This window comes from Coturnix japonica, chromosome Z (genome assembly GCF_001577835.2).
Source record: "Coturnix japonica isolate 7356 chromosome Z, Coturnix japonica 2.1, whole genome shotgun sequence".
In the NCBI taxonomy this organism is placed as follows: domain Eukaryota; kingdom Metazoa; phylum Chordata; class Aves; order Galliformes; family Phasianidae; genus Coturnix; species Coturnix japonica.
Genome location: NC_029547.1, coordinates 9,664,511 through 9,678,256, shown reverse-complemented (window position 1 = coordinate 9,678,256; position 13,746 = coordinate 9,664,511). Strand labels below are relative to the sequence as shown.

Below are 13,746 nucleotides of genomic sequence, written 5' to 3'. Positions count from 1 at the left end.
TGTTTGGACAGATGCCGTTGGGAAAGCCAGTGTAAGAGAAGGAACAAATGCTTCTGTCCTATTTTAAATCCTACCCACCCCCCTAACACACTGTGCATCTGCACTTCACACTGCTTTCCTGGCCCTTGAGCAACAGGAAATGAAGGCTCTTTACAGACATGACCTGACTGGAACAAGAGACACCCACAGGCCTCTACAGTGACAGGATGCTATATACCTATTAGCTATCAACCTCATTATTTCTCCCCACTGCAAGGGATTTATTTTTTCCTGGACTATATGCACATTAATTCCTTCATCTGCCTGCTTTTCTTCCTGAAAAGCCAGGAATACCTTCTTCTCATCTCCTCTAAAATGAGTGATAACGCTACTTTGGATGGGCAAGCTCTTAAAAATAGTAGAATGGTGTGCACATCTACAGAGAGCTGAGAGTGAGGGTGGGTTTGTGAATTATCACACTTACAGTCAGTTGGTTTTGCAGCTGCTTCACTTGTTGCTGTAATGCCTCCAGCTGCTGACTTTGTCTTTTGGGGGCACTGGTTGAGTAGGAAAGCTGAGAAAGGCTGTTCAAAGCTTCTTTTAATTTGCTGACTTCCTTGGACATTTCATTGATCTAGAAAGGCGAAAAAGAGGTTTTCATTAAATGCTTAAATACATTCTATATTCTCATTAATCTTATTCTGTCAGATATTTTGGACATGAACTGAAAGAGCTGGGGAAAGGTGAAAACTCAGTGGACAAACAGAGACATTGTGTAAGCAAAGAATTATAACGCTTCTCTACCTCACTCACAGCAGTCATTCAAAATGTATGTACTGCCCTGAAATCTGAGCATTATTTATAAAGGCTGTATTTGCCACCTTAGCAGATGTTGCTTTTAAACACAAGACAGCAACTTGCAAAGAGACAGGCTATCCACAACTTGCAAAACACAAATCTTTTCATAAACAAATGTTTACAGATGCAGAGGTTGCAAGGAAAAACAGTCATTGTGTTGATAGAGCCTGATCCATGTCAGGATTCAGTAAACTTAAAATAGTTGATTTCTGCTGGGTTTGTTTGTTTTTTTTTGGTTATCCTGTGTTTCCTCATCTCCTCAGAAACCTCTTCTTGCTGTACATTACACTTCTTTGACTTCAGTTACATGAAAACTGCAAACCTGATCTGAAAAGAACTTAAAAGACACAAATTGAAATACATGCATCTCTACAGGGATGGAAGATAACTAAAAAGTCAAAATATGTCCAAGAAAAACTCCTTTGGCTAAAATCTGAGGGGCAGTACTGTCAAAATAGAGATTTTTTCTTCACTCTGTGACTACTGACACAATACAGAGTTACGGTAACTCATGACCCATCTGATATTTTGTAGTCTGAATTCATGTACCTTCTCCACCACTGCAGTCAATCACTAACCTTTTTATCTTTATCCTCTTCTAGCTTTGATGAGCTTTCAGAGTATCTTTTCATTTCTAGAAGATCTTCTTGAGCCTGACGATACTTTTGGTGAAGACCACTCACCTCCCGTTCCTTTGCTTCAAGCAGATTATGCATACCTTCCTTCTCTTCTTTCAAATGCAAAACTTCATTTCTCAGTTGCATAACATCTAATGACACATTTTCCTTCTCTTTGATTACATCCTTCAGTTTCGATGACAAAATACTAACTTCACCTTCTAATGAAGACTGGAGTTTTTCATATGCAGCCCTGGGTACCATTGCTTCATTAATTGCAGCTTTTTCTTCTAATAATTCCTTCTGTAGATTTCTTATTTCACTTTCCTTGTTGGTAAGTAATTCCTTGAGCTCATTTATTTCTTCTTCCATTTCCTTTAGTGTATTTCTAAGTGCATTCATCACCTGCTGGTGTTCAGCAATTGGGAATGAGTTTTGTTTCTGAGTGTCTAACTGCTGTTTTAGCTCTTCTGCTTCATCTAATACTTTTACGTACTGGGTTTTCATTTCTAGTAACTCATTCTCTGCTTTGCATTTCAAAGAATTTGCTACCTCCATCAGATTCTCGTGCTCATCTCTATGTATGTAGTCTGCAGCTACATCATCTAGAGTCTTTCTTTTCCTATAATCTTCAAGCTCTGCTTGCGCTTCTTTGTACAGCTGGGACAATTCACTAAGTTGTCTGTTGAGCTCCTCTATCATTCTGTGCATTGCATCTTTCATTTCTCCGGATTCAGCGCTAGATTCTAAATGTGTCTGATTTGTCAGCTTGTCCTGTAGCCTTTTAATTTCCTCTTGCCCTTCTTTGTACTTCTCAATCAACAGTGCTTTCTCCTGATTCATGTTATCAATAACTGAACAGTATGAATTCTTTAATTCCTCACATTCTTCCACAGTCAATTTGCTTGTAACATTCTGCTCTCTTTCTTCAAACTTTTTCTGTAGTTCTCTCACTTTCTCTTTTTGTCTTTCAGCTTCCTCCAAGGCTCTCTTCAACTCTTGCCTAAGCATTTCAACTTCTTCACATGTAACCTTCAACTTACTCAGCTCAGAACAAGCTTCTTCACTTTCAGAGGAAACAAGACCCAGTTTCACTTGCTTTTGTACATTTAAAACCTCCTTTGCTGCTTCTTCGTACTTGTTCTGAGTTTCTTGGGTTTTCAGGTTAGAATCAGAGCCATTTTCTGAGATGTCTGCGTTATTTAAGTAACCTGCTTCTGGGACTCTAGACTGGACCTGAGCTTCTAAGTGCTTTCTTTTGGTTTCAGAATTCTCCAATTTCCTCTGTGCATCCTTTAAATCCTCCTGGAGGTACTTTATTTTTATTTCACTGGGGCTTGTCAACTTTTCTTGAGACTGGGTAGCATTTACGGTAGACTTAAGCTCCTGAGCTGAGAACTCGCTTTGCTTATCTGCTGTTTGATCAAACTCTCTTTGGGTTGAATGATAAGAATCTATAGTAGAATCCACATCTTTAGGTGTTCTTTCCTGTGCAAAAATAAATCCAAACAAATGCATGATTAAAAGAAATACACGCTGTTCTTTTCGTTTTCCCTTTATTATAACAGAGTAAGCAAGGAATTCTTGCTGCATCCTACAGAGCGGGTAATTAAAACACAACAGAAGGAATCTTCAGGAGAACTCAAAATCCAGCTGATCCCATTTAAACATCTACAGTGATGGATGGCAAAGGCAGTAACTAATAGCATCTTCTGAAAGTCTGTATTGATCTACACAGACTAATAATCAAAGCTACACAAATTAGAATTCTGCTAACACGATTCTTATCAGTGTATTTTAGAATGCAATTATTGTAGTGAACAAAGGTAAAAATGAGAAGATCTAAACACTAATTCTAATCCTTCCAGAGCAGAGCACTTCCATGACCTTAACACCACAAGCTGTTTTAACCTTCACAGCACATCTCTTTGAATTGGTTAGGAGCTCTTTTTCTGCTAAAAGACTGGCAGAGCATTACAACAGCACAAAACACCCTACCTGTAATTTGTCCTGGAGTTCCTTATTGTGTAATGTCAAAGAAGCGATTTTTGCTTGCATCAGCATGAGTAGATCTTGCTGTTCAGTTTCAGAACTCACATCCAACAAACTATCAGCACCTTTGGAGTGAAACAAAAAAAAAAGATCCAAAACTTTTAAAGGCTGAACTGATCCCAGAGACAGACGGTTACTCTGCACTTCAAATTTTACAGTTTGTTTCCATGGCCATTAAGTGCAGTGAACAAATGGACATCTCCCCCAAAACACGTGACGTGAACCAGTACAAGGAAGTTTTCAGTGGGGAAGTGGCTGTGAAATTACAGAATGTTGCTCCAACACTTATTGGAGCCCACATCCTACGTGGAAAAGCACAGAAGATTTCTGACCAGATTTAAACTTTCCACGCAACATCGAAACACTTAATTAAATATGAAAATAAGAATTAAGCTTTATCATGTACCTGCAGTGCTGTCACTTAGTCTGTCTTTATTATCTTGAAGCAAGGAGCTGAAGTCTTCCTGCTGAGACATCAAAAGAAAATACTTTCACAGAAAGCAGATAAAAGTTGGACAGTTCACAGAAGATAAATATAGATACCATAAATCTTGCTGGAAGAAACCTGTCACAGGGGATTTCTTTTGTTTCTGGGGTCCTCTTTAATTGTGGCAGATGGCCAGTATTCATTAAATATTAATGATATTGGGTGAGCTGTCCCACAGATAGTTTGAAAAGCTGCAGACCCTGAGATAGATGACTGCAATATACTGCAGCGTATGTAAATAACACAACATCAGACAGCACACATTCTAGTATCTGACTGATGAGTTTCTGTGATGCGCCTCTGCTTTTTGCATCACGTAATCTCATGCATCTCACTGGTATTAGGTAATGAGCTCTCACACCATTAATACTTTCATAACCATATTCCTACACACTTCACTAGTTTATGAATTATTTTATTTACATATTCAGTAAACACTGAAGTAATCCACATCTGCTCTGTAAAATTACATGGAAATATGAGGATTGCTCTGAAAGTAATGCCTCCCATTTTCTTATGTTGGCTGATGATGTCATGAAAGTGTGGGTGCAGAAAAGATGTGTCACTGAATTCTTCCATAAGGAAAAAAGTGGCACGCACTGACATTCATTGGCACATAAACATTTAGAGCCCAAACAGGGGATGTGAGCACAGTGAGGTGGTGGGTGGCACGCTGCAGCAGTGGGGTCAGTGACAGTGGGTCACATCCGCTGGTGCAGACTTTTATGAGTGGGACATGCAGGTGCTTGTTCACGGCTGGCAGACGCATAGGTAATGGTGGTGACTGTGTTGAAAAACAGTGTTTTGTAGATGTGAATCCATATACCGTGCTTTTTGTAACTGCTGTTGTTTCCACAGAAATAAATAGAAGGCATTACCTTCAAAGCAGCCCTTGTAGATTTGGATTCTTTCTCTTCCGAAAACTTAGCTAATTAATTCATGGACATTCTGCAGTCAACAAAATAAATTATTAAGGTAATACACTTTCTTCCCCCATACTTAATAAGAACAAAGAACTTTGGTATCTTGCATACTTGGTCAGCAAAGAAAGCCTGTCCTTTTCCAGTCATAGGAGTTGAAGTTGATGAGCGTGGAGAGGACAAATCACTAAGCTGTAAAAGATTTTATATAAATAAGTATATGCATGCATTTATAGGAATAATCCTCCAATATGTGCTATGTATAGAAATACACATGTGCACTAACACTTTTCCTTGCATTTAAGAAAACTCTTAAAACTCTGGGTAAGTTTCAAAGAGCAGATTTAATTATTCAGTGCTCTTTTCTATCACTTTTCCAGAGTAGCTGTTGTAACAGATAAAGACTAACACTAAACCGAAATGTGAAGCTGTATTTTGATACCATATAAATATGTTTCAGTATTTTACTGTCCTTTGTAAATATGCATATAAAAATGTGGATATATGTGTACATAGATGTAAAAAATATAAAATTATTCACTTCTGCAACTCTACAAAACCACAAGACTTTCAACTTTGGATGGAAGAAGCACCTGTACAGTAAAACTTCTACTGTTGTATTCCAGACCATTCAACATTGTGAGCGATTTTCTCAGTCAACCTAACCAATACACGTCTTCATCTTAATGTCAGGAGAAACACTCACAATATGGTTTATGCAGTAAGAGTGACAGAGCAAATTCAGCCCACATTATTCACGTAATGGCTAAAACACTCTCCATCCCCTGAAAGTATCTCAAGATCGGTCTTTTCTTTACCTGCATAGGACTGATAGGAGGAGGTGGGGCTTTGCGTTTTTTTGGAGTTCCACTTCTTTCTGAACTTAATTTAGAGCCTTGATCATGCTGAAAGTTCCACCAGCCAGAAAAGGTAAGTTTGTTAGTTTGGTTAGTAAAGTCTGAGCAAGTTGTTTTACAAAAAATAATAATAATAATAGTAATATAATAAAATCCCACATTAATATCAACTTTAGCAGCTCATGCAGTTCCTTTTTCTTCTATGTAAAGACTATATCCTTATTAACACAAAAATATTAAATATGCCTGACAATAAGAATGTGTTCCCCTGTAATCCATGCTTCAGTGAAAACAAACAAGATTTAGTGAAAAAGCCAAGGCTGACAACAGGTTTAGCACTAGTGATCTCAGATAATCCTGTAAATTCATTCTTAGTCCAGTCATGCCATTCTTAACGATTACCATCTTCACTCTCCTTCAGCTTCTGCCTGAGCTCCCTGAAACACTGAACCTCCCCATTCAGAGAAAGAATGAGCCAACGTATCACATCCTCATGCAATTTCCAGCCACTAGCAGTTCTACAAGACACCTGCGCTACAAGACACCATGATAATGCATGTAAGAAATGTATTCAACTGTCTAAATCTGCTGAGAGTCTCTAAGATAGGTATCATTTGTATGATGCAACTAGGGACAGCCTTCAGTTATCTGCTTAGGAAACAAGAAAATTTTCCCTAGATCATTTTCTCTATGGTTTGAAGACACAGAGTTGAAAAGCCAAGCTCCTGCCTTACACATGAGAATGGTGGAATATATTCCAGGTACATATGTGCACACACACATGCATTTTCCCTCCCTTCTGTCACTGATGAGGACAGCTGCTGTTACAGGGGGAATCTAAACCTAAAAATGAATTTCCCGAAACACACTTCATAAATAAGCAACAAAACATTTTCAGAGTAGTTACGGAGTAGTCACTGGCAGTACCTCTCACAGTGATATTTACCACTGCTACTAGTCAAGTCAGATAATATCTTTTCGTAAGTGACAACCCTGTATATCCCAAGTATTTTTAAGTCCAAAAGGATACATACCTGCTTTGCTTTTGTTGGTGATTTTGCATCTGTGAAGCAGAAAAAAAGCAGAAGAACAGTTACCAAAGTTACATTTCTAAACTATTTTCCAGCTTTGCTTCCCACACCAAAAATCTTGTTTCTTTTTTTGAATTTGTTTGAAACCTAAGCAGTATTTGAAAATTCCATTTGTGTTTTATCCTGATATTCAGATACGGAATTCAAAGGATTGTGGTAATTCTGCTTCTATTATAGTCTTTCACCGTACTTTACCTCAGCTTCCTATTTCAGAAATCTCTTACAGCTTGACTGTAACACCCTCTCTACATTACTTCCTTCTGAACTCTTTCACCGAGGAACTGAATTTTTCAAATCATAAAGAAGAACTACTTCAAATTCTACGCAATACCTCACTGTGCTTCTTCATCATCTCACCTTTTTTTTTTTTTTTTCCCTCTTCAGAACACCTCTTTCTGCCCTGCTGAATATTTTATCTCACGTTACATATTAACTGTATGTAGCAAGTGCCACATCTTCCTGGTTTGGGACGCTTCAGCAAGACCATCATGAAGACAGCTTTTGATATTTGTGAGGAAGGATTGAGGGAACTGGGCTTGTTGAGCTTGCAAAAGAGAAGGCTCACTGTCGCCTTCCAATACTTGAAGGCAGCATATAAACAGTAGGGGGAATGGCTGTTTATGAGGGTGGATAGGGGTAGGATAAGGGGGAATGGTTTTAAACTGATACAGGGGAGGTTTCGGTTGGATATGAGGAGGAAGTTTTTCACACAGAGGGTGGTGATGCACTAGAACAGGCTGCCCAAGGAGGCTGTGGATGCCCCATCCCTGCAGGCATTCAAGGCCAGGCTGGATGTGGCTCTGGGCAGCCTGGTCTGGTGGTTGGTGACCCTGCACACAGCAGGGGGGTTGAAAGTAGATGATCTTTTTCCAGGCCATTCTATGATTCTATGAAGTTACTTCATGAAGTAAATTTGTTTGTTGCTGCACATACAAGTAGCCAATTCAAAGTCATAAACTGCAATTCAGGATATCTTACGTACCCACATCCTGATTTATTTTTGATGACAACAGGTTCTGGATTCCCATATTCTCAGAGATCTTGGAGTAATGCAGGGCATTCTGTCCAAACACATCTACTAAACTGGTATCGGCACCTTTCTTAAGGAACACTTCCACCATGTTAAGGTTTCCAGCTTCACAAGCCATCATCAAAGCAGTTCTGGACAAAAGAAAAAATGTCAAGAGAAACTTCTGAAGCAGCAGCTTGTTTTCCAGGAGAAAAATGTGACAGTCAATTGTGTAATGAAGACCAAGATTTTATCAGTAAGTGCCTTGAAATATACACGTAACCATCACCTCTCCACACAAACACTCTCCTACCCTTCCTTCCCCTTCCTTACATATTCCAGCTGATCCTTCTGCAAAAACCTGCTACACTTTGCACATGATTACAAACATTTTTAAAAATGGGTTTCTGAGTCTAAGAGTTGGCTGCAGAATAAAGTCAGATTATCAGATTTCACTGTGTTGCTCCAATTACAACACAAAGACCTTTATTTCATCATTTCTCTCCTTTTCACATGTTGCTTTTAGGCAAAAGAGAGGTATTACTCCAGAAGCCAAACCAATTTCACCAGACTCTTAGCCGGGACTGTTAAGTGAGTTTCACCATAAGTCTTGCCCTATTTTTTAAGAAAAACACTAAAAAAATTCTCCTTAGAACACAACCACTGCCCTCTCAAACACAGGGCAGCCACACAGCGCCAGATCCTACAGTGGGCATAACATACAGGAATGTTTGCCTAAAAGGCTTTATCTCTTTTTCTCATTGACTTGCAGGGATCATAAGATACATATAGAATAATTACAGACAGAAAATTCCACTTTCAAACATGAGCTAATATTGCTTTCCCATCACAGCATAATTCTCCTTTTTCCATGCAAATACATACCAAATAGGCTGGCCAAATACATTGGCAAATACATATGAAACTAAAAGTTACTACAGTGATAATGTTTGCTGGATCTTAAGACAGACAGTTAAACACACTGTTTATAACAGTGAGCCCTGACAAAGCGATGGCTGTTGCAGTATTGTGTAAAAAAGTAACTTGAACAACAGTTCTGAAGGGATAGTTTCAGATTAACAAAATAACCAGGTTAGTCTGGACAAGAGAGGGGATTGATCATTTTCAAACATTTTCCCTTTCCCCTTCCATTAAGAAACCTGATTTTTCATGAAAAATATAAACATTTTTGTGAACAGCAGGTGCCAGAGTAGTTGTTCTCCTTGCTGTTAGGATAGGGTGAATTAAAGTGGTACATTCCATGTTACATGCTTTGTCTTGCTTGCGCACACTGTACTTTGCACTTACCTATAACAGAAATTCCCTCATCCACTCTAGCTACAAACTGCTAAAGCTGTCTGTTGATTGTATGCAAGCTAGTGAGGGAAAGGTCCCGCAGCAGGTAACACCTCAAGTTCAAAGTACCAGTGAGGCCATTCAAACCAACCAAGAAGACAAAGAGGTTTTCTTTAACCAACTTAGAACAAACAGTGGACTAATAAAACTTTGAACTCATACCAACTAAGCTAAGCTCAGTCTTATCCTCTCACGTGTTTGTGAAGAACAGTATGGGTACTGTATCACATAATAAGAATAGCCACTACTTGTAGGTGCCAAGTGTTCTCAGCATCCTGCTCTACCTTTTCAGTTTCACCAAATATTTATGGAACTTTGTCAGTATCATCAAAACAAGTGCATTTTTTCCACAATAAGAATGTTCTAATTTAAAACCCATGTTCTGAAATACCAGAAGTCTATGATATACTGTATGTCTATTAATGCAACAAGTTCCTAAATGGCATCTTTTAAGAAGACAGCATCTCCACTATATAGCTTTACTACATTTTTTCTTGCTGCTGTGGCTGTGTTAGAAATGAGAGCTCCTCGTGGATGTCACTCCCAAGTAAGAGGTTAGGATTTAAGTCAATGAAACTAATCAGGCCAAGAACAGGGAGAGCAGCACTGAAAACATGAGACACATGCAAAGTAATGTGTGGATAACTGCTGTCATTCAGATTCTTCTAGGAATGATTTTAAAATGGGATTTGCTACTCTGGTAACCCAAGAAAAAACTTACAGGCCACCTCGTTTTAGAGTTACTGAGTTTCTGTTTTGCTTTTTTCATTGGGCAGAATTACATAAGCCTTCAAAACAACGTCTAGTACTACTGTTCTATATTACTGGGGACACTATTTCCTGTAATGACTATTTTAGGTAGGGAGCTTCATTTGACAGTCAGCCTCAGGAAAGAATTAACACGGTGATGTTAATCTTCTGTACCTTCCATTTTTATCCCTTGTGTTGATGTCTGCTCCATGATCCAGAAGGTATTTACAGACTTCTGTATGGCCATTTTGGACTGCAAGCAGCAGAGGTATGTTCCCATCCTAGGAATGCATTTAAAGAAACCATAAACAATAATTTGACAACTTACAAATACAATTCTGAGGTTTAAAGGTCAGATACAAACTTTTCTTCTACACAGCACAAACAAGGCATTGTATATTTTTTCTTGTGTATCATAAACGTAGCTGGGTTTATTTAATCCCTTCCTGGAGCAGGGGGATGGATCCATTCAGCAAAACACTGAGAACAGGAATGCTCTTTGCTGTCTGTACTCAATTTTTTGTTTGCTTAGTGCTACAACACAGTGATTTTGGAACTGTACGATACCTATGGATATCTCCACAGCAAAAGGATAACCTTAACTAAGTACTAGGCAAAACCACAACATTTCACATAATCATGGAACAACTGCAGTTTTGGAAGACACGTTCATTAAGCATCTGGTGTTTCTTCCTCTTGGTCTTCAGTCAAATGTAAGGCAAACTTCACATTACGGTACACTGCTCAGAGACTTGTCCAAGCAGGTTTTAAGTATGTCCCAGGACAGAGAAAACATGATGTCCCTCCATCCTATTTCCAGTGCCTCATCACCTGTATGGTAAGAATTATTTTCTTCCTTCACACATAAATGGAATTTCCCAACTAGCTCCACTGCCCAAACTACAAGATCATCTAGTCCAACCATCCTCCCTTTACCATACCTACAGAAAACCACTAAACCATATCTCCTAGCTCCCTATCCAGACACCTCTTGAATTCTGCCAGGGATGGCGACTCCACCACCTCCCTGGGCAGCCACCCCAGTGCCTGACCACTCTCTGAGAGAAAAAGTTCCTTCTTATGTCCAGTCTAAACCTCATCTGATACAACTTGTAGCCATTTCCTCGGGTCCTGTTTGTTGCCTGGGAGAAGAGGCCAAACCCCTCCTCATCACAATCCAAATTAATTCTAGCTACTTCAAGACTCTTGCAATTTAACTAGCAGCAAACCTTGCCACTCGTGTGTTAAAGTGAAGTGCTGTGCTATGGAAAGCCATGAAAGAACCTTGTCAGAGAAATTCAAAATGAAATAGAAGAACAGTAGTAGTTTCAACTGCAGTACTTGAACTTGATTGAAGTGGAGGGCAGTAAAAGCTTTGGGAAAAGCACAAAGAGGTACGTACCAAATCTTTGATGTTAATTGGAGATTTGTGTTCGCAGAGAAGCTGAACTGCCTGAAGACAACCACATGTGGCTAAAAGAAGTAAAAAACATGAAAATCCATTAAACTTCATTTTTTGAAATTTGTGTTCTGCACACACACTTGCAATACTGTAGCATTACAGTGGGGTTCAACTAAAACAAATTAAACTGTACTTCTCTATTTTTAAGAAAGAAGGAAAGAAAGACAAACATGATGAAAAGCAAGCTGTATGCGGAAACAAAACCAACAATTACAGTCCAAACTAACATGAGAACATATAATCTTTAAACAGTGAAATCAAAATCAGCCTAGTCTTACTTTTTAAGTCTTTCAATAGCTCTGCACTTGCAAGAGTGTATTCACTGGCTGCAATTAACTGAAATATTCAGAGCATTTATCTAGAAGTATCTAGAATTCGTCATCTATGAGAATGGATACGCAACAGTCAGCTACTCAAATCTTCAATTAATCAATAATATACTAATTTTACAAAAGTAAGTAAATTTTCATTGCCAGATTAAAGAGTGAGGGTGTTTCAAAAAGTGTTGATATTAAGTTGGAATTAAAATCAGAAGATTAGTAAAAGAAAGCAGGCAAACATTAAAAGAGAGAGAGGGAGAAAGGGAAATGACAGAGCAGAAATAAAGCCTGCTTTAATATAGTTTACTCTTCTGTCTTCTATTTTTCCCATCAGTAAGAAGCTCTACCACACCAAGAGCTGAGAATATCAAGCATAACAAAACAAACAGTGCATGCTTTCAACACAGAAGTTACCTGCATAATGTAAAGCTGTTTTCCCACAGTTATCAGTGCTGTATACAGAACATTTATACTGTGCAGTTCAGAAAAGAGGAAACAAAACAAAACAAAACAAAACACATTAGAGAAATGTAAAAAAATAAAATAGAAAATAATTTTGGAACAATTCATATTCAAAACCCAAGAAGCTAAGAATCTGACTTCCGTACCTCAGAAAAGCTTCTTATTTTACATTTCACTAAGAGATAGAGCAAACTTATTCTAAGGCAATTAGTCCCAAGTTGTTCCTGTTAAAGCAAGGAACACTTTGTTTTCATTTGTAAGATCGAAAGCATCTACAACCCAGTTACATTTTGTAGTATTTTAAGCCATGTGCTACTACTTGTCAAGCTAGGCTTTGAAGCACTAAACATAAAAATACCAAATTACAAATCTTTATCCAGACTTACTTTGGTACAGAAAATTTTAGTTTATGGCAAAAGAAGATATCACACTGAAATCATAGATTTCTGAAATGAAATATTATGCATTCTGACTTTCAGGTCAGCATCACCTCCGTACTTTCTTGATTTCCCAGGTAAACAGTTTCATGTAAATCACCAAATTTTATATTAAAAATACATCAAGATTCATCCTGTGTAAAACAATTATTTCCACAAAGACAAGACAATTCTTACACGTAGAAAGAGCTTTTATGACAAAGCCAGTCAACAGAAGCAACAGAGCATTCCAAAGAGCACGAGAGCATTTTCCAAGAGCACTGGAGAGTACTAACAAAGAGTTTGCACTTACAAACTTGTTTAGAAATGCACTTTTTAATAAAATTAACAAAATATCAACAAAGGCTCTCCCTGGTTGTAGCTGTCAGGTAAATGGGCAGCAAATATCTGGTACTAAATTAAGCACATTCATCTGCTGCATTGATTGTATGCTGCTGCGTGCGATACAATTAATGACAGCTTGATGTCACTGTTTATGCTCAAAATGGGTTTACTCTAGAATTAGTAGATTTTTCTAATGAAACGCCAAAGCAGAAAATCCCCTTGCTTAATGACAACCTCTTCCAAGTGTGCAAGAACAGCTGATGCCAGTAAATAAAATGAGTGGGAATCAGATAAACTGGAACCCATACGGTAAGAGACACTGAGAGAGATCAGTCACAACTTAACTGGAGAGCCCGGAAGCAACCAGAGGAAAACAATTCTGAGGCTGAGATCCAGGATCGAATTTCCTTCTGTACCACTGCACTCATTCAGTGTTATTTCGTAGGCTCATTATTTCATCCAAATTCTTTGTCACAGTCTTATTGATAAATCTACATTCCTAAAGATATGACCCACTACTCTGATCACCCCGATGACCAGAATTTACCTGTCTTTCTGAAATGGAGATGGAGTTCCCTTCTTGTTTGCTAACACACAACTTCAGTGTTAATGTCAGAAGAATCTTCTCTTCCTCCTCTCTTCCATTTTTCTCGGCTTTTTCTCACCCACTTTTTCCTACTCCCTTCATAATCTTTCACTATCCTCAGACTCCTTTCACTGAGGATTTGAATATTTCCATATTTTAGTATCCAAACTACTTTGGTT

The 13,746-nt window shown here is 38.3% G+C and overlaps 1 protein-coding gene across 6 annotated transcripts in view; it reads right to left on the bottom strand.

Annotated features, from left to right (window-relative positions):
* Nucleotides 1–13,746, bottom strand: part of RAI14 (retinoic acid induced 14) — an 85,838-nt gene that overhangs the window by 2,851 nt on the left and 69,241 nt on the right. For 3 of the 6 annotated variants that reach the window (XM_015848303.2, XM_015848304.1, XM_032441536.1), the window contains 11 exons: nt 12,173–12,230; nt 11,379–11,449; nt 10,151–10,257; nt 7,844–8,022; nt 6,805–6,833; nt 5,732–5,818; nt 5,028–5,105; nt 3,913–3,973; nt 3,453–3,571; nt 1,416–2,942; nt 464–613 (listed from right to left, as the gene is read on the bottom strand). In XM_015848303.2, the coding sequence (XP_015703789.1) occupies nt 464–613; nt 1,416–2,942; nt 3,453–3,571; nt 3,913–3,973; nt 5,028–5,105; nt 5,732–5,818; nt 6,805–6,833; nt 7,844–8,022; nt 10,151–10,257; nt 11,379–11,449; nt 12,173–12,230 (2,466 nt within the window). The remainder of the gene's footprint in view (nt 1–463; nt 614–1,415; nt 2,943–3,452; nt 3,572–3,912; nt 3,974–5,027; nt 5,106–5,731; nt 5,819–6,804; nt 6,834–7,843; nt 8,023–10,150; nt 10,258–11,378; nt 11,450–12,172; nt 12,231–13,746) is intronic. The other 3 variants (XM_015848305.2, XM_015848306.2, XM_015848307.2) reach the window with 3 other exon arrangements.